General features: G+C 38.3%; 1 protein-coding gene across 1 annotated transcript; it reads right to left on the bottom strand.

Annotated features, from left to right (window-relative positions):
* Positions 1–829: 829 nt before the first annotated feature.
* LOC131253000 (coatomer subunit zeta-1-like) lies at positions 830–25699 on the bottom strand. Its single transcript, XM_058253814.1, has 7 exons — positions 25544–25699; positions 25364–25433; positions 21108–21267; positions 17716–17863; positions 17528–17605; positions 1713–1797; positions 830–1256 (listed from the first exon to the last, which is right to left on the bottom strand). The coding sequence occupies exons 2-7, from the start codon at positions 25364–25366 to the stop codon at positions 1197–1199; spliced, it is 534 nt and encodes a 177-aa protein (XP_058109797.1). The 5' UTR covers positions 25367–25433; positions 25544–25699; the 3' UTR covers positions 830–1196.
* Between the last annotated feature and the right edge of the window lie 791 nt (positions 25700–26490).

Below are 26490 nucleotides of genomic sequence, written 5' to 3'. Positions count from 1 at the left end.
CAATTTGGACTAACCAAAATCTTAATTACATCCTAAACGCTTGGGACAAACCATTAAATCAGCTTTCTTCACTTTCCACACTGGATGGTTGCGACTTCTTTTCTTGAAAAGGCTACTGATCAGATTACTACGATCATCCAATCGGTATGCTTATTTTGAAAATCACCTATTCACAACAGGTGAAAAAAGATGGGACTGAAGAAAAATGATTGGTAGTCTTTTCATTGTGGCCGTCAGGCGGCAACCTATTAGGTGGGTGGAATGGACTCCATATTCCGGTTCTTACAGCTCTCCCATGCCATCTTCCAATTTAACATGTTAGAATGCCTGTCGTAGCAGTTACAAACCAGATTTACTTATGGCAGAATATGCTGCACTCGAATATAGTATGCTATTTTTGCACTTGCCTTATGATACTTGAGAAGCATGACACATGAGAGATACAATCTACACAGCTGGTGGGTCCCATTGTAGATTTCTGGGTCCAAAATCCAGGCTTATCTGCTGATTATGAGGACCACACATGTACAAAAGAGGGGAGGGGGGGCATTTCCGAGGACGTGACCAACCTGAAGAATGGTACCTGCCTGGCTATTGGATGTAATGATGTTTATGAGTGGGCCAATGTCGCAGCAAGTTTAAGTAGCATTGTGTTTATGTATAGGCATGGGCTGAATGTCATTCACCACAGTAGGTTTCATTTTCCAGTAAAAAATCAGTCCCATATGGTGGGAAGTATCCAAACCACATCAAGCTCGCAGCACCATTTGAATTACATCAAATGACATCAAAACGCCATTTAGCGCTACATACAAACAGTGCCTGCCTATCATATGTAATGACATTGCAGCCCAGCTACAATTGCATAATTGCGATTACATATATCTACCAATGTCATACATTAGGTCATCGCTGCTACTCCCCGTGTCCATTATAAAATATTATGATGGCTGCAGTAAGACCATTGTTGAACTATAGCTCACCCACCAAATGATAAACAACGGATAACGACTCCATCTAAAGACGAGAGCCGATGCTCATCCAATTCTAGCCATGCCCAAAGATAGGTCTTCTCAGTAGAAATTTAACATCATCAATCAAATTTAAGGAAATAAACGAATGCAAAACTCTTTCACTGGTTGCACAAAAGATAATTGTTTAAAATAATAATAATAAAAAAAAAATTCTAAGGACAATCATTGGAGAAGAGATCTAGCTAAATGTTCCCGTGCAGTGGCGAGCGCTTGAGTTATGGTCTGCAAGAAAGAGATTGCATCAACAAGTTTCAGAGAATGTCTTGTGTTGTGGTTTTCACCACGAAGAGGTACATACAATACTCAGACCAGAGTATTTATGCATGTGAGGCCCATGGTTCGATAATCCAAACAAGATGATAAATGGACTGCACTGCACAGCATTGTATGATCCATAGAACTGTGGAAATATGAGGTAGTCAACCTTTCCGTTGGAGGTATGCATTCAACCCAAGAAAGGACGGCTGTGAACTTCCAATCTATGATATTTTTAGTGCACAAGGAATCCTCAGTGAGGCCCATAATATCAACCGTTTGGATCAATGAACCATGAGCCTTTCTTGTACAAGCTGAAAGCAGAGCATGCAATGCATATTCTGTCTGAACATTTCATAACCTCTTTAGTAATGCTCATAAAGCCAATAAACTCAGTCGGGAAAATGGAGGGTAGTAAATCACCTGCTCAGACAAGGGGGCAGCACCTTCTGCACCATGTGTCACAATTTTTCCAGCAATAACACTTGCTTCAGTTTCAAGAATGTTCCTATCGAGCAGGAAAGACATGAATCATGGTTAGATAATATCTGAAATTTGACATCTCTACAGTTCATATGATCAAATAATTTCTGAATTTTGACATCTCTACAGTTCATCTTCATAAAGTAATAATATAAGATGCCATTCCCAGTCCATTGCATTGCTATAAATGTGGTAGCATGGTCAATCGCTCAGGCCTCTACATCTGGTGGGCCTTGACATGGATATAACCCATGGCAGAGATCACCCTGGTCCAAGGAGGGGTGCAAATGGGTCTGGTTGATTGTGAATTTTCTACCATCCTTCACGAATTTACATGTATTTCTTTTCTCATCGCGGATGACCTTTCACTGTTGTATCCATGGTTTTCTAAGTAAAATTGGTCCACAGGAGTGACTCTACATCATACCTCTTCACAATATTTTTCTCAGGAGGAATAGGTTAAAAAGATTCTTGTCAAAAGTGTTCTTCATACGTAGAAAATATCTCAAGAGAAAATTTTTCAGTCACTCTCTGATACAAAGTTTTCATCACTATTCCCCATCTATTATCATCTGAACAAGTTTCCACCCACTGCTATTTTTGTTTTAAATATATCACTTAGAGGTGTTTTAGCAGGCACCCAATCCATCACAATATCCAACTCTTCTATCATCTTTTAGAGTTGTGAATTTTCTTCCATCCTTAAGGAATTTGAATGTATTTCTTTACTCATCGTGGATGGCATTGGAGTGACTCTACACCATACACCTTTAGAACACTTTTCTTGGAAGGAATAGGTTAAAAGATTATTGTTGAAAAAAGCGTTCTTCATACTCCGGAAAATATCTCAATTGCAACAATTTCGTAATCCCTCTCTCTAATACGAAGTTTTCATGACCTTTTCCACCTATTATCATCTGAATAACATTCCCATCCACCGCTATTTCTGTTTTAAATATATCACTTAGGGTGTTTCAGGAGGCACAACATCCAACTCACATCCAACTCTTCTATCATCTTTTAGAGCAGGAGTTGCGAATTTTCTTCCATCCTTAAGGAATTTACATGTATTCCTTTGCTCATCGTGGATGGCATTGGAGTGACTCTACACCATACATCTTTAGAACACTTTTCTCGGAAGGAATAGGTAAAAAGATTATTGTTGAAAAAAGTATTCTTCATACTCCGGAAAATAGTAATCCCTCTCTCTAATACGAAGTTTTCATGACCTTTTGCACCAGTTATCATCTGAATAACGTTCCCATCCACCGCTACTTCTGTTTTAAATATATCACTTACCGACCCATTGCGACATCCAATTCTTCTATTGTCTGTTAGAGCTTCTTGGTCATGTCACTTGATTTTCTAAAAATTGGGTTTGAGGGTAAAGGGTTTATTTGGATTTATGGTTCAAATTGGTTTTCTAAATCGGGGAAGATAGGAATTTAGGGGTTTGACATACTGGGAGTTGAAATTGAGAGAATTGGGGATTTTGCAAAATCAATTTTTTAGCATTTGGAAATTTTGGGGATTTTAGTAGATTTGCGATGTCGGGTGGGGAAATTGAGAAAATTAGGGTTTGGGAATGAGGAAATATGAAGGTTTCAGCTAAATTAGGGTTTTGGGTGAAGGAAATTGGGAAAATTTGTAAACCAAGGGTTAGGGAATTGGAAATAATTTAGGTTTTGGTGATGACAGGGAAGAATTGGGGAATAAAAGGGAACTGAAAAGAAAACAAATCCCAAGGAATGGAACTTGCTACCATACGAGAATTGACACAACCAAATCAAAAAGGGAGAATCTCAATTCAAATAACTGTTTCCTGTATATCAAAGCACAAAGTTTCTTCACATGCAATAGAAAACAAAGTTAAAGAACTATAGATCAATATCCAACAGTCTACTAGCCACTATACTAGTAATCATGGTCCCCCTCTGTTCTTCTACCATAGGCAATATATTGCCCAAAAAAAAAAAAAAAAACACGCGACTCATGCTTTATACCAAGGAAAATACTTGTATTTAAATAACCAACATCACTCTCTAGAAAAGAGTCTTTACACGCATATATGCCCGTCCTCAAGGCAAAGGAAACCCTATTACAATTCTAACCTTCCATTGCTTCTAATCCTAACCATCTATTTCACTAAAATATTAAAAATTTACCAAAATACCTTAGAATCTCATCACAACCCTACATTATCTATATAAATTGGTTGCAACTCAAACAGTAACAGAATCACAAGATCCTGCGCTTGTTTGAAAGCTAACTCAATAGGATCCCAAATGGGACCAACTTCATGTCATTAAGACATCTTTCAACACCCAAAAAATGGCCCACCAAATATGCGACAAGAATAATAAAGTAAAATTGGTTTAACCAACTCTAGCAACTGAGCAGATGACTACTAATGCGGTTCATAACACATTAGGACAACTGATCTTCCATTATATCAACCTATACCCTCAAAAGTTATTCAAATAATCACATCTTCAATCTAGATGATTAGATGGTCTAAATCCTCCTTGAGCACGACCCTTTGATGGGCCCGATCCTTCATCAGCCAGCTTGTGTCACCTAGATGCATCATAGCCTTAAATCCGAGGCCAAATAGTTCCCAATGCTCTCCATCACTTACTCCCAATTATATGCCTTCAACTTTTTTTTAAACAATGATGATATAATATAAAAGGCTGAAGCTAGAACCTACAGATATACAAATTACAAAAGTACAACACCCAAACAAAATCCCCTCAAAAGCCAAAAGGGAAGATTGAAAGATCTAAGCTGCCCCCCAATCCTTCATATTAAGAATTGCCCAATTGAACACTTGCACTAGTCCACTCATTTTGTTGCTGAAGCCTGAAGCAACGTTGGTTTCTTTCCCACCATATCGCCCATAGGGATGCTAAAAAACTTAATTGCAACTCCATTTTCCCTTCTTTCCATATCCCCCCGTCATGCCAGGCTATGAGAAGTTCCTTCATCGACTTCAGGAACACCCATAAAACCTCGAAAGATTGGAGGAGCAAACCCCACACCTCCCTAGAAAATACGTAGTGAATAAGTGATCCGCAGATTCCGCGTCTTTGTAACACATCAAGCAAACGTTTGGGAGACACATGTTCTGCTTCCCAAGATTGTCTATCGTTAGCACTTTGTTACTGCTCACTAGCAAACCAAACGCCGCCACCTTCAAAGGAGCACCGTAGTGCCATAGGAAAGTTGTTGCCGCTACCTCTGCATTTTCGACGAACACACTCAGGAGACGAAAGAATGATCTAACTGAGAAAGAACCTGTCTTAGACTTGAACCATCTCAAGGAGTCTGCTTCTGTAAGAAGAGGAGAGAACTTTAATAATAACTCTCTTCGAATTCCTCATCCAAAAGATTTCTTTTAAAACTCGGCATCCATGTGACTTCCTCCCCTCTTATTGAATAAGAATTGCTCACCATTTCCCCCTCTTTCCTAGCTAGCCTTGCTAAAGATGGAAATCTCTCGTGAAACGGCACCTCTCCCACCCATCTATCAACCCAAAATCTAATTCTCTTACCATCCCCCAAATGAAATATTAAACCCTCCCACATCCTCTCTTTCAAAGGCGCCACCGATTTCCACAAATAAAAACATTGATACAAGGATGAAGCCTTCGTCCACCACCCCCATTCCTCTACCCATATTTTTTCGCTATTACCTCCCTCCACCTAGCCTCTCCCTCTGACCCAAACCTCCAGACCCATTTTCCCAATAGAGCTAGGTTTATCTCCTCCAACTTTAAGATCCCCACTCCTACCGTTGGTTTACAAACCTCATCCCATTTCATTAGAGATGGAACTTGTGCTTCTCCCCCGACCATTCCGATAAAAAATCCCTTCTTCGCCTTTCCAATGCATTCAAAATGGATTTTGGGCACTTGTAAAGAGACATAAAATAGACCGGAAGATTCAACATAGATGATTTAATCATAACCAACCTCCCACCCATAGATAAGTACATTGACTGCCATTTAGAGATCTTGCTTTCACACCTTTCAATTACTCCATCCCACGTGCTTCACCGACCTTCCTAAACATAATGGTAGCCCCAAGTATGTTGTTGGAAAAGCAGCATCCCTACACCACCCGAACACTTCTGCAAAAGCCTTCCTAATCATAACGTTAGCCCCAAGTATGTTACTCTCTTTGGAGATGCCTACCCTAAAATCTCACTTTTGGATATATTAATTTTCAAACCTGAAACCACCTCAAAGCTTACTATAATCGACCGGAGATTTTCTACAAAATAAAAATAAAAATCACCCCCCTTACACAATAAGAGTGTGTCATCCGCATACTGTATATGAGAAATCTGAAATTTTGTATTATCCACACCAAAACCTTTTACCAATCCCACCTGAACCCCTCTATGTAACATTTTACTAAGGGCCTCCATCACTGTGACAAAAAGGAAAGGCGACAAAGGATCGCCATGTTGCAATCCATAGGAAGCAGCAAAGAAACCTTTTGGTAAGCCATTCACCAATATGGAGAACTTTGCTGAACTTATACATGTCTGAATCCAAAATCATCATTTTGGGCCACATCCTAACCTGCCCAACATATAATCTAAGAATGACCAATCCACTAGGCAGTAAAACACTTTAACCAGCTCCACTTCTAAAAGGCAATCTACATTCATTTTGCAAAGTGTCCTTTGTTGGGGCTAATACACTGCCGCAAGACAAGCTAAAAAGGGGTTGTTAATGAACCTTACTAGTTGAACTTTCTTGAACAAAGCTTCAGCAAAGCTAATCGCATTGTCAACAAATGGTGTAATATCCACGACAATATTTCCCTTAAGAAAACTACTAAAAGAAAGTCACTAGAGGATCATGCAAGGTGCATTTTCCATGCGGTTGAAGGGGAAGGGAGGAAAGGACTATCGTGAAGATCATGAGACAAGAAAAAGTTCTTGAGGACCCCGTTGATCATAATCAAAATGTTAGCTACTATGGTAGAGAGGCAAATTGCCAGAAAAGTTTAAGCAAAATTAAAGTCACCACTAGCCAAAAACCTCGGATCAACAAAAGGCTAGTTACCATAGAACAAAAAACCCAAGGCTAAAGCTTAGACATTTTGTTTAGATAACTCCACGTGGTCTTGCTTTCTAAAGATTCCAATCAAGGGCCTTGGTTATGGAGAAGTGCTCTTCACCCACATATCTGCATGCTCTCTACTTGGCAAGATTTAGTATTTATGAGACTAGAGCTCCAAGCAAAAACTCCTCTTCTAAAGTAAGTAATGCGAGTAAGCAAGGGGGTTTAAAGAGGATGGAAATGTAACAATTGAATGGCCAGAGACTATCTAGGGAACTCTCGTATCTTCCTACTAGAATGGTTTGGGAACCATTTCTAAAGACCCAAGAGGTCGAGGCGTGTACCTTTTGCCAATTGCTCTAAAGCAGATTGAAAGGGTTAACATCTCGAAATTTTCACGGCCAGAGTTTATACTCGTGCCCGAGAAAACTGGGTGTTAATAATTGTTAGATGCTTTAAAAATCGCAACTTTTTTATTATTATTATTAGATCACATCCAGTTACATTCATGAAGGTAGCCATTCATGAGAATAAAATCGACTGTATTTATTATTTCATTAGAGTAAAAGAATCCAACAAATTATCAAATGCCCTTTTATTACATTATCGATTTCGCAGCGGAAATATAAATAAAACTAAGTCGTAAAACTATCTTCTTATTGGAATCCACCACCAAACAAGCTTCTATCCTTCCACAATTTAATTGGAAGGGAGAGTTTTTTCAAAAAAACCCTAGAAAATAATGAGAAAAATTTCTTCACACAAGAGAGCTCCCCTCTTCTTTTCTTTTCTTTTTTTCCTTCTCAATAACATCACTAGGGTTGGAATTTCACCCCCTTTGTGCTTTTATAATTAAAAATTCGGAATTAAAATCCAGCATAATTACAACTATGTCACTCATTTAGTGAGGCTGTCTATCATCCAAAATAAGAAAACTAAAACATTTATTATCAATCTGAACCATCAAATAACTCCTAAAAATAACAAAAAACATAAATAAAACAATATCATAGTCCAAGGGGCCCAGATCTAAAAGATCAATATCAACCATCAAATAACTCCTAAAAATAACAAAAAAATAAAGAAAGCAATATCATAGTCCAAAGGGCCCAGATCTAAAAGATATGGTGGTCCAATGGCCTAATTGACAAGATCCAGCAGTTGGATCGACACGAAATATAAATCGTATGACTAAAATAATCTCCTAAGCAGCCCACATGCATCATCCCAAGGTGAGATCTTCCGTCTCTAATATATCCAAGTAGGTCCTCTGATGTCCCCATCATTATCCTTTAAGACTTACAATAATTCAAGAGATTCATAAGAGTATTGTAAGGGTTCTGATATGCCTCATACTCCACCACTATGAGAGGTATCAGTATGCGCAACCAATATATATGAATGCATGCCTAGCAAACTGTGTGCGGCTCATCGTACGTAGTAATCATCACAATATGGAATATAATTCATAAAAAACTTGATTTATAAGATTTATAAGGAGTTGATAAGCCTTGCTAGGCTCATCGTACGTAGTAATCATCACAATGTGGAATATAATTCATAAAAAACCTGATTTATAAGATTTATAAGGAGTTGATAAGCCTTGAAAGGATAACTTCGTGCCTAAGGAAAAGCATACCAAAGTGAGGTTTTCATATTTCACACTTGGTCTATATTATGGAAAATTCAAGTTGTTCATATGAAGGAAAATATCCTACCATGACTCCCCATGAGGTTTCTTCACTTATTGGACACCAAAATCAACGGTTAAGGGGCTAATTTGTCAATTGGGTCACTTTTACAATGATCTAAAGGCTAAAATTTGACATGTATAATTTATTTATAATACATAGGTATGGTATAAAATTTCACATCAAACGAATTGTGGGGACCATGCGATTTAGAATTCAGGGGTCTAGGTTAATGGCATTTTCGTAATTATTACTAATATGAGAGTTTTAGGAAATCTAATGGTTCTACATGGTTATAAGCATGTTTTTAAGTAATTCTTACAAAATAACTTATGTTTAAATCATTATGAATAAAGAGTTATTCATCAAATTAATTAGAGAATGTACATATCTCAAACCATACAATGGATGGTCATATGACATGTTTAAAATAGGAAAAATTGATGGTTAGTAATCTAGGCATATATATATATATATAGGTGGGTGTATGGTTAATTTTGTAAACAAATGATCGCAAGTGGTTTTACCTGGACGTATGATGATATCATCTTAAAATTAATGGTTGGATGGCTTGATCCATGGATGAGGGAAAAAGGGGGAAACATGGAGAAAATGGTGGAATTTTTTAGTGAAACTTTAGGACATGCCTAAATACACATATTTACATATTCAGGAATGAAAAATTTGCAAAAAGAATGCATTAAATTAGAAGTTTCCATTTAATGGGGGCCAAAAGGCATGCGTTGTCATAAGAAATCACTCAAATAGTAACCAAAATGAGTTTATATAATATAAATGCAAGCTTACAACAATTAAGACATGTAAAAGTAAATGAATTGAAAAAAATACACATTGCGGTCTACGACAGTGCGGTCCTTATTGTGGGGCCCACCTTGATGTATTTATTCTATATCCATGCCGTTCATCTGTTTTTGTATTTAATTATAGAGTACTAGATAAAAAATGAAACAAATATAGTCTCAGGTGGACAATGCAAAAGGAAATAGTTGTGATTGTACGGTCCACCGTTAAACACTTATTAGGACCCACCGTAATGTGTCCATAATGTTTATTTTCCATCCAACCCATTGAAAAGGTTACATAAATCTGGATGAAGTGAAAAAACAAATATAAGCTTTATACAAAACTTTTGTGGCCCATAATAAAGTTCAGGTGGACCCCACCATAGAAAATAGTGGGGACAGTGACATCCACCGTTCAAAACTTCTTAGGGGCCACAGTAGTTTCCGAAGAAGCTGATATTTTTGTTACTCAGTACGCTCTTATCGTACTGAGTAAACTCTGTTGGGCCCACTGTGAAATCATGTGGTTTATCCACACCGTCCATCCGTTTTTTCAGATCATTTCGAGGGTTGAGCGTAAAATTGAAGTATATCAAAATCTCAAGTAGACCATACCAAAGGAAACAGTGGAAATATTGATTTCCACCGTTGAAACCTTTCTAAGGCCCCAGTGATGTTTATTTGTCATCCAAACTGTTCACAAGATCACACAGACATGGATGAAGGGAAAACATACATATCATCTTGATCTAAAACTTATGTGGGCCCCAAGAACTTTTCAACGGCAGACTTCAATTCACGCTGTTTCAAGTGGTGTGGTCCAGTAGAGCTTCGGAGATGATTAATTTTTATTTTAACGCACTAAAATTATATGATAAAACAGATGGATGGAGTTGATACAACTTATGAATGATGGTGGGCCCCACGGAGTTTACTCAGTACGCAATCCGCTTCCATCCGCGGGACTCAGATTTCCTTCCTGCGCTGCAAGCTCAGGTGGGGTCCACTGTGACGTTTGTGAAAAATCCTCCCCGTCCATCCGTTTTTTGAGTTCATTTTAGGACATGATGCCAAAAATGAGTTGTATCTAAAGCTCAAGTGAGCCTAAAACGTGATAATTAAACATCCACAGTTGAAATATTCGTGGGGCCACAGAAGTTTTGATTCATGCCAATATTTTTGTTTTCAGTTAATCCCAATAGTAATGACGTTATTAACAATATGGATTGCATCTAAACATCACTGTTGAACCCAGGAAGGTTTCAACGGTAGGAATTTTCCTAACCACATTTTCCTTTAGTACGACTCACTTAAGCTTTGGATACGGTTCATTTTTGGCAACATGTCCTAAAATGAAATCACAAAACGGATGGACGGGTAAGATTTCTCACAAACATCACAGTGGGCCCCACCTAAGCTTGCAGCGCAGGAGTACTGGGAAAGGCTTCCGCAAGAAATCGGCGTCCCTAATCCGCGCTGCGAAAACGGATTGGCTACTCCCCCCTACCGTGCTCTATGGGCCCCACCACGAGGTATGTGTTTCTTCCGTGCCGTCCATCTATTTTTATAGATAATTTTATGATATGAAAAAAAAAAAAAAAAAACGAGGTATATCCCAATCTCAATTGGACCACATTATAAGAAACAATGTTGAATAAACTTTGACTATTAAAAACTTTTTGGGGGCCATAAAGGTCCAAGAACAACCTGATCTTTGTTTTTTCCCTTCATCTAGGTTTGTATGACCTAATTAACAAATTAGATGTCCAATAAATAGTACAGTGGGCCTTAGGGGGATTTAAATGGTGGATATCCAATCACTACTGTTTTCCCGTAGTGTGGTCCACCTGAGTTTTAGATCTACCTCATTTTTTAGATCAAGCTCTAAAATAATATTTTAAAATTAATGGACAACATGGATACAACAAATGCATCATGGTGGGTCCCATGGAGCACCAACCTGCACCATCAAAGCCCCACAAGCCGATTGCGTACTGAGTAACTCAGTACACTAAGCGTACTGAGTAAACTCCGTGGGGTCCAAATTGATTTATGTACTTTATCCGCTCTGTCCATACATTTTAACAGATAATTTTAGTTCTTGAGCCTAAAAACAAAGTAAATCTAAACTTCAAGTGGAACACACCATAGGAAACCGTGTGAATTAAACATCTACCATTGAAAATTTCTTGAGGGCCATGAAAGTTTTGGATCAAACTTGTATTTGTTTTGTCCCTTCATCCATGTCTGTGTGATCTTATGAACAGGTTGGATGAGAAATAAACATCACCGTGGACCCTAGAAAGGTTTCAACAGTGGAAGTCATTATTCCAACTGTTTCCAATGGTATGGTCCACTTGATCTTTGAGTATGCTTAAATTTTGGCCTCAACCCCTAAAATAAGATGGAAAAACGGATGGACGGCGTGGATAGACCATATACGTTCGAGGTGGGCCCAACGGAGTTTACTCAGTACGATCTGCGCGTACTGAGTAACTCAGTACGCAATCCCATTTCACGCCCGCCCAATCCCTAATTTACGTAAAACCTTGAAAATCCCTCTCCCCATCCAGAAATTTCAAATTTTCATCTCCTTCCCACCAATTTCTCTAGATTTTCAACTCGAAAATCCCTCTCCCTCACCCCAAATAAAAAATTTTTTAAAAAAAAAAAACCCTCTATTTTCCAACAAGATTTCGGCCCGCAAGGGGATTTGAGAAGTTGTAGAGAATTTTTCGACGGAAATTTAAAAAAAAAAAATTTGGGGTTGAATCTTAATGAAAATTGTCGATCTGCACTCAAGGTTGTTCATGTCTTCCTCCAAAAAAAAAACACTCTATTTTCCAACAAGATCTCGGCCTGCAAGCGGATTCGAGAAGTTGCAGAGGATTTTTTGATGGAAAAAAGAAATTTTTGGGGTTGAATCTTACCGGAAATTGCCGATCTGCACTCAACAGCCGTGAATTCGCGTCTTCCTCCTGATCCAGGCGAAAAACATGTATTTTTTTTTGTGTTTTTTGTGATTTTATCACCGACAACTACCCCCTTTTATTGATAAAGGTGGGTTGTTGGCTACAGTTCCCACCCATGGTTGGTGGGAACAACGAAATATCAGTGAGATTTTGAAAATACCGACAATCCGACGAGATTTTGAAAATAAATGGGGTTTCGGTGTCGCCACTGCAGTGACACCGATATTATCGGTGATATTTCGATAATATCGCCGACAATTTAAACACTGCGTGGGGTCCACTCGATTATGTATTATATATCCATGTCATCCATCCGTTTTGGCTACTTGTTTAAGGGCATGGTAAAAAAATGAGGTAATTCCAGATCTCAGGTGGACCACTAGTGGGCCAGGTGGGCCACCTCGATGTATTTGTATATCCATGCCATCAATCCGTTTTGCCAACTCATTTTAAGGCATGGTCCAAAAATTCAGGTAGATCTAAATCTTCGGTGGACCACTATTGAGTATCCCTTTAAATGTGGGGCCCAAACTCAAAGTGGATGATCAGATATTTTTACCTATCGGTGGATAGTTGACTGAATGGTTGGTTATGATGGACAAGTGAGAATACTTGGGTATATAATGATCCTATCTCAAAATCAACGGTCAGATGGCTTGATCTATAGATGGAGATTATTCCCAACGGTCAGATTCGAGTTAGAGAACAGATGTAAGGTTAGGATAGCTAGATTGGTATCGTACACATGTACATAATAAGTTAAATTTTATGATAACACTCGAGAACTTTCAATACTAGGGTATTTAAAAGTTCGGGGTGTTAAAATCTTAGATTGATTCCTTCCTCTTTCTTGAAGCTTAGTTGTTCCTCTTCTCCTTCCTCACAAGGTGCAAACTCTTGGGGAATGGGGGTTTTCTAAGTCTTTTCATGGAAGCAAGGCGAGAGGGAGGGAGTAAAAAGAGGTTGAGAGTCCAAAGGCCCCTTGCAATGAGGCAAAGAGGCTTATTTTATAGAGTTTGGGTGGCCTTTTGGTAATTTATAGAAGGCTTGAAGGATAAAGATCCATGGGGGACATATGGCACAACATCATAGGATCTTGTATGGTTTTTTGATAATTTTGGGAAGTTTGGAGGGTAGGAATCTAAGGGGAGCAACATGGCATTTTCTGATAAAATTTGAGAATAAAAAAGGCTATGAGTAAGGGAAAAAAACGAAATACTGACAAAATTGCATTCGCTAGATGATGATAACTGGCTGCTGACACGTGGTGATGAACATCAGATTTCCACCCACCTCTCTTTTGTGAAAAAAAAAAGAAAGAAGGGGTTGAGGTGTGGCCAGGTTGCATCACAACAGTCCCCATCCCTTTTATTATGTTGGAATTGAATTTTGAAGTCTTGCAGCCCCACTGGCTGGCAATGGTTTTATGGGGCCCCACCCAAAGTCACTACTTTCAGGTGGTTGGCTGGTTGAAACAAGATCCTCACAGTTGATAATCTGCGCAAAAGGGGTATGATGTTGCCAAATATGTCTTCTATGTCATCAGGACGTGGAGTCAGTTGACCATATTTTCATCCATTGTGGTTTTGTTAGGGAAATCTGGGCTAGTGTTTTCGTTGGCTTCAGTACCTTCTGGGTCATGCCTGCCTCCACAGCTGACCTCTTCTGATCCTAGCATTTTGGCAGTCTAGGGAAAAAGGAGCTACCTAGGTGGAGAGTTATGCTTATCGCTGTTTTTTAGGCAATTTGGGAAGAGAAATTCTCGAAGTTATCGTAACGGAAGTAGTTCGGCTCTGGGCTTCATTTGTAAAATTCATCAGTATGGGTGCCTTAATGGCTTCTTTGTATTTTCTTTCTTTCTTTTGCTTATATATTCTCTGCTCTTTTTTACTTTTCTTTTTGCCCTAGTAGCCTGATAAAGCAGCATCTTTTAAGAACAAGAAGTCTTTTTACTTAAAAATTTGGGTAGGTTGGTCTGGTTGGCTTAGATACCTGTGAAGTAGGAGTTGGGGTCGACTGATGCAACCAAATGACCACACAAGTTGGTTGATCTAAGATCTATTCAATCCGACTGTTTTTGTTTTTTTTTTTTTGAACGGTGATAATTTCATTAAAAGGTTGCAGCAAAAAAAAAAAAAAAAAAGAATGAAGGGAAAAAAAACAAGAGGCAACAACACAGCTACCAACCCAACGAATATTGGAAACACCCTATCTGAACCCAAAACCCATTCTTTTACAAAAGATTTACCCCTCCTAAAGACATCTGACGCTTTCCCCTTCTTGTTCTTGAATCATCAATCATTTCTTTCTAACAATAACACCCAAAGCCCCGCCTAAACCACTCATCCTCCATAACCTCTCCTCTGATTTTCCATTACCCCCACCTTGCCAAGATAGCAGAAAATATATCTATTGAGCCCAGGAGCACCCTATTCAACCCGATTGTTAGATTGTCTTGGATGATGATCTGGACCAAATCAACATTATGATGATCAATTGGATCGGATCAATAGTCGACTTGCACTGTGGGGCCCATGGGATCAATCGTATAGTCATCAATTTCATAGAGTTTATTTTTTTAATTAGTTTTTGGGGTAAGATTTAGTCATGATTTAGTTAATAAATTTCTCTTTTGTATTTGGGGCACTAAACAATGTCTGAATGACACGAAATTGGTCCCTTTTGATAGCCTCATGAGTAAGCTTTTAAACTAGTCCAAGATCATGCAATTACGAGGCCGTTTGAGTAAGGGTCCATTTACACAAGGCCCATATGTTACTAACGAGATTCAGTGGTAGTTTGGTCATTTTCTGTTATTAGGGCTTCTCTATTTGTTTTAAGAGTATATAAGTCTTTGTTATGGATGTGTAATGCATTATTATGATGATTAATATGATGATTTGAAATAACATTTCTTTGGTGTTTCTTTGATTCAGTAGAGACTTGGAGAGGGGTTATGTGATCTCTAACATCCGTCAAGAGGATTGTTGGGTTTAGTCCCACAATATTGTTCTTCTTATCTTTGCTCCATTTGCATCCCACCCTGGATTATTGTTCAAATTATCCCCGATATTATCGAAATATCTCTGATATTATCTCTATCTCTATCTTAGAGATACTGGTAACACCGGTAATATAAAAAAATTTCAGGTAGTGGCAATGTATCACCAATATTTTCAACTATGTAAATTCTAGGTGTCGCTTGTATTGCCAATGTATCGATATCTCCAATGTATTGCCGATATTTTTTACTGTGCATATTCTACGTGTTGCTTGTATCGCCAGTGTATCAGTGATATTTCAATAATATCGCCAATGTATCGATGTCGCCAAAAAAAAAAAAATTTTAAAAAAATTCCATTTCAAATTTTTTATGGCCAATATCGAGACCACATTCTTTCGTCTCCTTTTCAATTGTCGATGATTTCTCATTGAAATATGGTATGTTTTCAATATTATGAAATACTGATGGATGTTTGGATGGAAGGTAGAGAATGGTTGGATGGATAGATGAGATTGATGGGATGGTTGGACTAATTTCTTACAATAACACATGCTTTTAAGCCCCCCATTAAATGGAAACTTATTATATATGCATTCCTTTTATAATTTTTTATTCCTAAATATTCAAATATGTGTATTTTAGCATCTCCTGAAGTTTCACTTTCACTGAAACTTTCCACCGTTTTCCCATGTTTCCCCGCATTTCCGGTAATCGGCAATATTATCAACGATATCAATATTGTTTCTATATCCTCGGCCAGCGAAATTTGTAGCGATACCGATACTTCAAAGACCGGATTTACATCACAGACCCTCCTTATCCAAACTGATTAGATGGTTTCAGTGACCCTTAGAGTCATCTGGGGTGTCTACAACTATCAATATGCACCAATGCAACATCCATTAATCCCCAAGACACTGAAGCCAACTAATTCCAGCACCCACCAGATTGAGTAAAAGGAGAAACCATTCAAAACTCACTCTCAAATAGTCAATAGTCTCTTTCACCACAACCCCATCCTAAATCTGTCTACAAACCCACTATGGGAGTAATGAATGAAGCATCCATCAATTCTCGCAAATGCCCAACCAAGACCATATTGGGTATCAAGAGTTACCATGTCCATTGTAATAGAGATCCTAACTACAAGATTAATGATCAAAGAATCCATGGCTTCTGGGTTGTATCAAATGTAAAACTCGTCTCGTCCATGACCAGTACAAGGTTGGATTAAAAAATTTCCACCCAAACTCAAATCAAAGCCATGGCCAAACCGTCACATCCAAGCACCTTATCCTAATGGAAGCTAAAGCTGTCTCTTTGACCTCTCGAACAGTGAAAAAACTACTCCTTACACCCTGCATCTTGCATAACTGGGAAGCTAGGCAATCACTCCAAAACAGTATAACTTAGAGAAGAAGCGTATGATTGCTACCTTTATCCACTCCTTTTATGAAAAAAAAAAAAAAAAAAACCATAAGTCAAAATTGCCTCACACTTTCTTTATGGAGTCAACTCAAGATTATAAGAACCACTTATCAAGGTACTGATGATCAGGACATTGGCATCTTCCCCAAAGTGCTTGGACAATGAGCTACTGAGCTTCACTTCCTCACTAGCAAGCATAGAACAACATGTTGGTCCGCTAGTTAAAGGAAAAAGATAAATGCAGTACTGACATGTATCTATTTTACTCTATGGTAATGTGATGGTAATTTCACTACATATATGGAATTTGTTCCTAGCACATGGTAAGGTGATTTTCACTAGTAGTATGAGAGAATGTGTTCATTAACAGCTTATAGACACACTCATTCTCAAGATAAGCTATTGAGATTCACTTCCTCACTAGCAAGCATAGAACAACATGTTGGTCCTCAAGTTAAAGGAAACAGATAAATACAATACTGACGTGTACCTATTTCACTCAGTGGTGATGTGGTGGTAATTCCCTACATATATGGAAATTGTTCCTAAGCACATGGTAATGTGATTTTCACAAGTAGGATAAGAGAATGTGTTTATTAACAGCTTATAGACACACTCTTTCTTAAGGGTTCAATTGTCCTTAAATTATCAATCTTCCCATAACTCTTTTCTAACCACCAATGTAAAGATATCCATGCAAAGTATTAAAAAAATCATATGACAGACAAAAAGTAAAGGCTTAGCTGTGCACTAGAAGTATGCAAAAAGGATCTTCTCCATACCCTCCATCAACAATTTCATCAAGGCATAACAGGATGAGATCTAAATTCTCCAGCGCACTTCTTTTGTCAGTGTGGTCCCTGGACAAGGGCATGCACAAAAAATAGCATAGACATATTAAGTCTCAAGATTTGAATTAAGATTTCAGTGATGAAAGAACACAAAAAGCTGAATGTATGATTGGCAAGACCTGAGGAGGAGGCCAACTGCATCAAAAAATCCCTGAAGAACTGTAGCTAAGATGAGTTCATTTTCATCATCGCCCCCGGTAACAAAAAAATGCAGGTCCTGGATGAACTTATAGACAACAATATAATTTTCGAACATCGCTATCTCCGCTGAAAATGGCGATAACCATCACAGTCAACAACGTACAAATAATGATAAAGTCTTAGCCATTTTCCATGCAACTAATAGAAAACATACCAGGAGCTTGTAGCTATTATTTCAAAGTTTTCAATTAAGACTTCTAGACATTAATGGAAGACCATAAGCAAAACCCATCAATGCTTAATATGACATTATATAACTACACAAGGTTTGCTAGCCCCAAATGCACACCCCACACACAACTCTGGTAAAAAACTCAGATTGAGTCAGCCATAAGGTAGGCCACGCATGAACAAAAACAATGACTGTCTGAAACAACTTGTGTTTATCAACAGTCCACCTAATACTTAACCGGATTGACGCTTCAATCACTTGATCCATGCATTATTTTCCACCTGATACACAGCTCCAGTGTTTGAAATATCAGTATCGCACAATGTATCGCACCCTTGGGATACAGATACGTATTGGTTATCGAATGGGATAATAAGAATATCGATTTGGATTTTTGGATAGATACCTTTTTGTTGAAGATCAAACCATTAATTTTCTTCATGGATGCAACAAAAAGATAAAAATAAGGATTATAGATTAATATACACCAATCTACCAAGCGTGATGCAAGTAATCACAATCAATCCCCTCCCTCCTTACATGTATATATATTCTTTCTTGGGAAAAGGTTCTATGCGGTTGAGCACATGGGAACTTCCCATGAGGTTGAGCTGTGTGGGCCCCATCATGATGTATGTCGAACATCAACACCGTGCATTTGATGGGCCCCCTTTAAATTAAGGGATATCCCAAAAATCAGCCGTATACAGAACTCAGGTGGGCCATACCATCTACAATCATGTGAAGACATGGCTAAAACATATAAAAGCACTTTGTGGGGCCCACCTGAAATTTGGATGGGTCTGAAACTTGGTCTGACCCCTCATCCAAGTGGAACACACTTAATGGATCGGCTGGATTTGTGAACCAGTTCTCAGTGGACCCAACAAATGATTATGAATGTTTTAATGGAGGGTAACCCCTCTCAACTTTTGCATGTGGTGTGGCCCACAAAAGTCACGGATTGACTTGATTTTTAAGACCTAGGCCCACCATGGAATGGTGCATCTGACTGATGGGGTAGATGTTCGACACGCATCACGGTGGGCCCACACAGCTCGACCTCATGGGAAGTTCCCATGAGCTCGACCGCATAGAACCTTTTCCCTTCTTTCTTAAAGCAATAGAAAATCCTATATAATCATATCTATCTATTTACTTCTCATCCTAACCATCTATTTACACAATATAAAAAATAAGTAAAATATCCTTGAATCCTATCATAACCCTAAAGGGCCTATGTGACTTGGTTGTGGCTCACTCAAATGGTATCAAAATGGCAAGATCTTCGGCTTGTTTGAAAGCTAACCCAATAAGCTTTCAAATGGATCAATTTCATGTCATCTAGACATCGTTCGTTTGATACCCTAAAAGTCGCCCACTAAATATGTGACAAAAATAATAAAGGAAAAATGATTCAACCAAACTCTAAGTGATTAAGTAGACGACTACTAATGCGACCATTGTTCTTCCATCGGATCAATCTAGACCATCAACGTTGTTCAAATATTCAATCTAGACAAGTGGATAGTCTAGATCCTCCTTGATCACGACCCTTGGATGGGTTTGATCTTTCATTGGCTAGCTTGGGTAGCCTGGGTGCTTCAGTAGCACCTTGAACTACACGGGCATGGATTTTGTGCAAAGTCATGATAATGCAGGTATAAAAATTACATATGGTAAAGCAGTACGAGCATCTTTGAGAAGAATTACAAGCTAAAGTTTCATAGTAAAAACATGTCTAAAACATTTTCATCAAGCACACATTTTGAACCAATTGGAACCGAGGAGAATCTTGACCTTTTTGGAATTTTCATCTGAAATTATCTGAATCTGAAAAAGGTCTGACATTTGATTTCTCCAAAACATTCAGGGCTAAAGTGGAAACATGTTAAAGGGTCGTCATCAATCAGTTTGATTTATCTACTGATCGAAAAGAAATGCCTAGGGCTAATCCTATCGATTTGATCAGTGCCACTAGAATTTATACAAGCCCACAATATATAAAGATCATGCACAAGTAAAATGCGAAACATATACAGGAAGAAGGCTCCTTGACGATCAAACATTATAATTTAGTGCTTATATTACCATGAAACAGTTTCTTTATAGTGTAAAGCACAAATAATATTCACCAAACCATATGGCTGAAACTTCTTTTTTTTTTTGCCACTAAAAACCAATTAAACAGCCTTGGAGATTGAATACTTGAGTATTGTATAGCGATAAGAGAAGGCCATCAAATTCAAGAAATTGAGTTTAAGGATATACTTTTCCAAGAGAACACCAACCTAGAGAAGTAGATTCAAATGAGGATAAATGACTACTGCCCCTGGGGGTGTTCGCCAGGGAATCAAAAGCACGATCAGAGCCCTTGCGGACCTTTCGTGTTCAAAAGGCACATTTCAATTTACTCAAAGCAAGATGCCTTAAATAGAAATGGGACCTCAGATAGGAATAATTGGAGAAACAGGTAAAGCCGATGCCTAGATAGCTGGGGCAAGGTTATGATGATGATGCAGATGCCATATTCATAAAGAATGCATTCGGTGACCAGCATCTGCTTTGACGGCAAGATTAACTGAAGTTATCTTGAAGAATGGCCTTCAGGTTGTCCTGGTCAACAACACTGCTCAAGTTCACATATCTTTACCAAGACAAGGCATTGCATGTTTATAGAAAAAATAAATATGATTCAGAAGAAGAAAGAATTATCAGTATCAGTAGCAAAATTTAAAGGCATACTAGAAAATACATGACATCTGGAACTGAGCTTCTAAATTTCATTATGTTGGAATGTAAGATTATGCTACAACCAAATCGAAACATATGGACAAACATCCCTTTTGCTAATCTAACAAATGCTACTTGTATCATATAAGCATGCTCATTTCACAATGTGCATGCAAAAAACTGCAAACCTCCACACATGATTCAGTTGTCTATATAAAGTCAGTGCCTCTATGAACTAACAAAGCAAAGTGGCAGTCCATTCAAAAGCAATACACATACAACTTATTTTAATCTGCCAATGATAGCATGACTCAAGCAAAATGAAATGACTAAAATAATGCAAAGAAATGTCATTGAACAATCTAAATTGCTCAAAATAGAGAACTAGAAACGCATGCATGTTACCTTCAGTCCGTGCATTTGTCTTTTGAGTTTTAGTAAACACTGATTTCTCAAAAGCTAACTTTGAACTTATTGTTGGCCAGTCGTCAGAATAGTACTTGACAGCTACACGTTTCCCTTCGGAATCCAAAAGAAGAATGTTTTTTATTGTAGGACAAGAATCCTGAATAACACAAGAGCATTAAAAAATTAAGGGATATACATACATGCATATAAAGTGTCTCAAATTACATGTACGAAATTGGGGAAATTTACAATTTTTAAATGATTATGGTGTCATCTAGGTAATTTGGACACTGTGTGCTTTGGAAATGGTGGCTTTCAAAAGTCAGAGCCGACACATATCCGCATGCACAAAGATTTAAAATAGTAAAGTATTATACTTTATAAGCTCTGCCAATGTGAGTATACTTTATTAAACTCTCCCAACGTGAGTTTTTGCGCACATTACCAGTCCTAATCCCAAATAAAGGAAAGTTGTCCTCACATAGGTAGCCGCCGTAAAACTTTTCTCATATCCTTTTCTCAAGAATTCTAACACGACATTTCAAGGTCAGGCTAAGGTGTTCCCTGAAGGCGTCACACTACACCAAAACTCGAGTGCAGTGAGAAATGGGTGACAGTTGGCAAGGGCACTAATGAGATCGGGAATATGATCTTGGGAGCATAAATGAGAACGGGGATGCTATCCTTGATTTTGCTATGGCATAAAAAACTTGCAACCGTAAAACAAACTTTAAAAAGAAAGATGAATATATGATGAACATTCAAAAGGTGATCATATAAAATCAGATGGACTTCATTTCACTTAGAAAGATAGAATGATCACTTTATAAAGAATGCAAGGTAATACCAGGAGAGGGTTTAACCACAATAGGTGTCCAAGAAGAAGTAGGTGTCCAAGAAGAAGATGGTAGAATTTAAAAGAAGAAATATTATTGTCATTTGGGAATAAACAGATGAAAGAAAGAAAGCAGATGGTAGAATTTAAAAGAAGAAATAGTATTGTTATTTGGGAATAAACGGATGAAAGAGAGAAAGCAGATGGTAGAATTTAAAAGAAGAAATAGTATTGTTATTTGGGAATAAACTGATGAAAGAGAGAGCAGAGTGTTGAGGAAGAAGCTAATATCATATGGAATGATATGGCTGAGTGCATTAAGAAAGTGAAAAAAGAAGTTTTTGAGTATCTGGAAGGAAAAGCCATTCTTATAAGGAACCTTAGTGGTTGCATGAGGACATCCAAAAGGCTAATGGATCATGTTACAAGGCTTGGCAACAGACTAGAAATGAGGAATATTTACATATCTTGATGAAATGTAAATATTCCCCTCTCTTGGCAACAGACTAGAAATGAGGAATATTTACATATCTTGATGAAATGTAAATATTCCCCTCTCCCCCCACTGCCACCCTAGTTACATGTGGGACCCACCATTTTGGCAACTAAAAACATCAATCTGATGCCTTCACTAACGAAGGATTCGGTCAAGTGCAGGAAAAATCATCTTTTTCACTCGTCCCTTTATGGAGCCTAGAACCTGCCTTTTTACTTGCCCATTTATGCAAAGAGACAAAGTGGTCTTTTCAAAAGTCAGATAATGGCATTACTCTTTTCCATCATAAAAAAGAAACCTAAGGGTCTAGTTTGTACATATACAATAAAAGGAAGGGTTTTTTTTTTTTTGATGTGCAAAACTGGGGAGGTTTTTTACAGTATAGGAAAAAGGAGACCATATGCAAAAAACTCTAAGATTAAATACAATACTTTAATTAAAATTATTAGAATTTCTATACACATGAGCAATAAATATGTATATAAGTAATCAAATTATGAGTTGGTATCATTCTTTGGCTCCCGCAAATCCTTCCTTTTCAAGTAATAATTGTATAAATCGACCCCTCTCTGCCAAAAAATTCGGGTTTAATACCTTTTCAACTAAAAAATGGAGAAACAAAACAACTATAAATTCATATTTGTATATATAATATATTATATATAAATAGGATTAAATAGAAAACTTTAATTGAAATTGTTAGAATTTCTATATGCATGAGCTATGATGTATACAAGTTATAAAATAGTGAACTGATTTTTTTTTAAGACACAAGGTGTCCTTGCCCCTTTTGAGGTGAGACTATTTCCTGCGGATACACGCAATCACCCACAACAACGTGTATCAGGTAATACCGAGGAGGGTAGTCGAACCCACACCTGTAGGGAGCAAACCCACAGTGAAGGCTGCTCACCCAAACCTCGTTGGGTAAATAGTGAACTGATTTGATTCTTTATCTATCTCAAATCCTTCCTTTTCAATTAATCCCTATGTAAATTGATCTATATTTGCTAAAATTTTCCAACTCAATTCTATCAATAGATGGCGAACTTTCACCAATCTACCATTTAAAAGCCTACCCCTAATTGCTGGGACAAAGGTTAGACAATGATGATGATAACAATGGTAGGTAAGCCGTCAAGAATCAAGATCTCAAGATTGAAGCGAAGTGCTCATTCCATTGAACTTGGGACTCAATCTCATTGTTCATTTAGCATCTTCTTTCTAGAAAACCTCCCATGCTTAAGGTGGCGAGTCTACCTGGCAAATCTCTTGCCATATTATTCAGCATGTACTTTCTCTCCATTTATAATTATAATCAGTTTCTGCACCATCAATAAAATAAATCTAATTAAATTTTTGATGTGCTCTCTCACGATCTCGCGGATGTAATAATCCAAAGGATTAGACTGCACATGTGTTAAACACAATTTGCTCAATCACAGAATTCATCCTATATACATGAAGTACATGCACGCACATCTAGACTAACCAAACTGTGGGCCCCATTGTTGATGGAAAAGAAGAAAAACAATACCCAACCTCTATTTTATATGTAATGATGATGATGATCACCATCATCTAAGCCTTATCCCTCCTACTTGGGGTTAGCTACATGAATCATTTTCTGCCATTGGGCCATAGCTTCAATTAGACCATAGGTCCTCAAGTCTTTTCTTACTACCTTCACCCATGTCCTTTTGGGCCTTCCCCTTGCCCTTTTACATCCTTCAACTTGTACCAACTCACTCCTTACCAGCACAGTTCTTGGTCTCCGTTGCACATCACCAAACCATCTAACTCTACTTTCCCTCATCTTAGTACCTATTGGTTCCACTCCTAAATTCCCTTGAATGCATTCATTTCTAATTTTATCCTTGTCTTGCCACTCATCCATCTCAACATCCTCATGTTGGCAACACTCATCCTCATTTGTATGTAATGGTGATACAACACTAAACATGTTCATTGGTATGACCAATGTCTTTCAATGTGAACTGTTTGAACAGTGGATGGAGCAGAGCACAGATATCATACCAATTGAATGGCCTTAGCCATCTGACTGTTGATCATTAACAGAAGAAACTAAATGGTAAGTGATCCACATCCACAGGGCCATATCAGACGGTTCGGATAATCCGATCTATCTAATATATGGGCGAGTTATCATCCATGAACAACAGGGTGACCCATGCAATGGGGACGAATCACCACAATTTAGTACTTTGCAGCATTGCACACTGTCTTCTAGCTGTAATCCAACTCTGACTTTTAGCTTAAAGTTCAGAGCTCATTAAACATTACGGATTTCATACATGAATTCTAAATTCTCTAGCTAACAAAGAAACAATCACTAAACATCACACTTGCTTTAACGGAGATCACACAGACAAGCATATGCAATCACCAAACCTTCATTGCTCCCACAAGCACCAACATAGCAAACACATAACAGATCCATTCTGGTCATCTGGCCAGGTCCTACTGCAAACATGTCCTGGACTGAAATCCAAGCCAGTCTGATCATAAGGGATTGTCTGCCCATGTACATCAAATGCTGACCATACAATGTCTGTCCTCAGTGATCCATGCAATCTCAAATGATGAGCAGGCCCGTCAATTAATGAGGCAGTCAACATGAGAAGTGGGGCCCTACCAGATTAATGTCCCAGATCTGGCAAATCAGTGCACGATTGCACATATGCGGGGCCGCAGCCTGGGTTTTGCGACTGCAGATGCATGACTGCGGCAGCAATTGTCATCTGCAGATCTGATAGAATTCTAAAATGGATCTTGTTTTCATTTTTTTATAGAACGAAAATTCAAACTACAATAGCATGAAAAGATACATAAATATACATAGATCGGATCAGATTGAAGAATAAGGAAAATGGGGAAAGGCGTAAAGGCAGAGAGAAATACCATCTTTGAAGCTTTTTAATACTGAGAAGAAACGGAGAAATTGAGAAGATCGAGATGCGATCCTGCAATTCTACAAACGCCATTAAAGACATCAGATCAGAGACACTCAAAATTCCTAAAACTGAGCCTTTCCGCTTCAAGAACAGCTGATGATAGAGAGCGAGAGAGGGAGAGATTTGCCTTTGAAGGTTAGGGTTTTTGGAGCGAGATCTGTTCTTCGTTGAAAGCACGAAAATGGAAAACGAAAAGAGAACGGAAACGTAGTTATAGTTGCAGGAAGACGGGGAACGAGGAATTACGGAAATGCCCTTATTCAGAGAAAACCAGCTCCGCTTCTCTGAGGACGCGGATTTCCTGCCAAAGCCTTTCGCGCAGATTTCTAGTGAGGCCTACTGCGATGTTTGTGAGAAATCAAATCCGTCCATCCATTTTTTAACTTCATTTTAAGACATGTTACCAAAAATGAGGAGGATCCAAATCTCAAGTGGGCCATATGAGATGAAACAGTGGGGAAAGGAATGCCCACCGTTGAAACCTTCCTAGGCTCTACCTTGCTGTTTAGATGCCATCTAAACCCTTTATAAGGTCATTTTCACTTAGATAAAGCAAAAACACCAAAAACTCATACCGTTACAAAACTTTTATGGCCATATAAATGTTTCCATGGTGGTCATTAAATATTCACTGTTTCCTCACTTGAGTTTTGGATCCTCCTCACTTTTGGTCTGGCACCATACAATGAGCTTCTAAAACAGATAGAGGGGTTGGATTTCTCACAAACATCTAAATGGGCTCCACACAGGCTTTCGAAGGAAATCCGCGTCCCCTGCCACCACCATGGGAAGCTAGGTGGGGCCATCGATCAAGATGTTCTTGGGAACTTGTTTCATTGGTACCCATTTCCTTACTTGATTTTTCCTTCCATGGAACCTACTCGAGTTTCGGATCTACCTCCTTGTCATGACATGATCGGCAAAACGCATGGGCGGGTGGATTTCTCACGAACGTCACGGTGTACTTGTCAAAGTCAATCCCCACCTCGAACACGGACGAGATGAATCCTCAAGTGGAGCACATGGTTCGGCAATCCAGACCATTCATATGATTCATACAAGAACGTACGTACT

This window comes from Magnolia sinica, chromosome 8 (genome assembly GCF_029962835.1).
Source record: "Magnolia sinica isolate HGM2019 chromosome 8, MsV1, whole genome shotgun sequence".
NCBI classification, from domain to species: Eukaryota; Viridiplantae; Streptophyta; class Magnoliopsida; order Magnoliales; family Magnoliaceae; genus Magnolia; species Magnolia sinica.
This window is presented reverse-complemented; position numbering and strand designations above follow the sequence as displayed.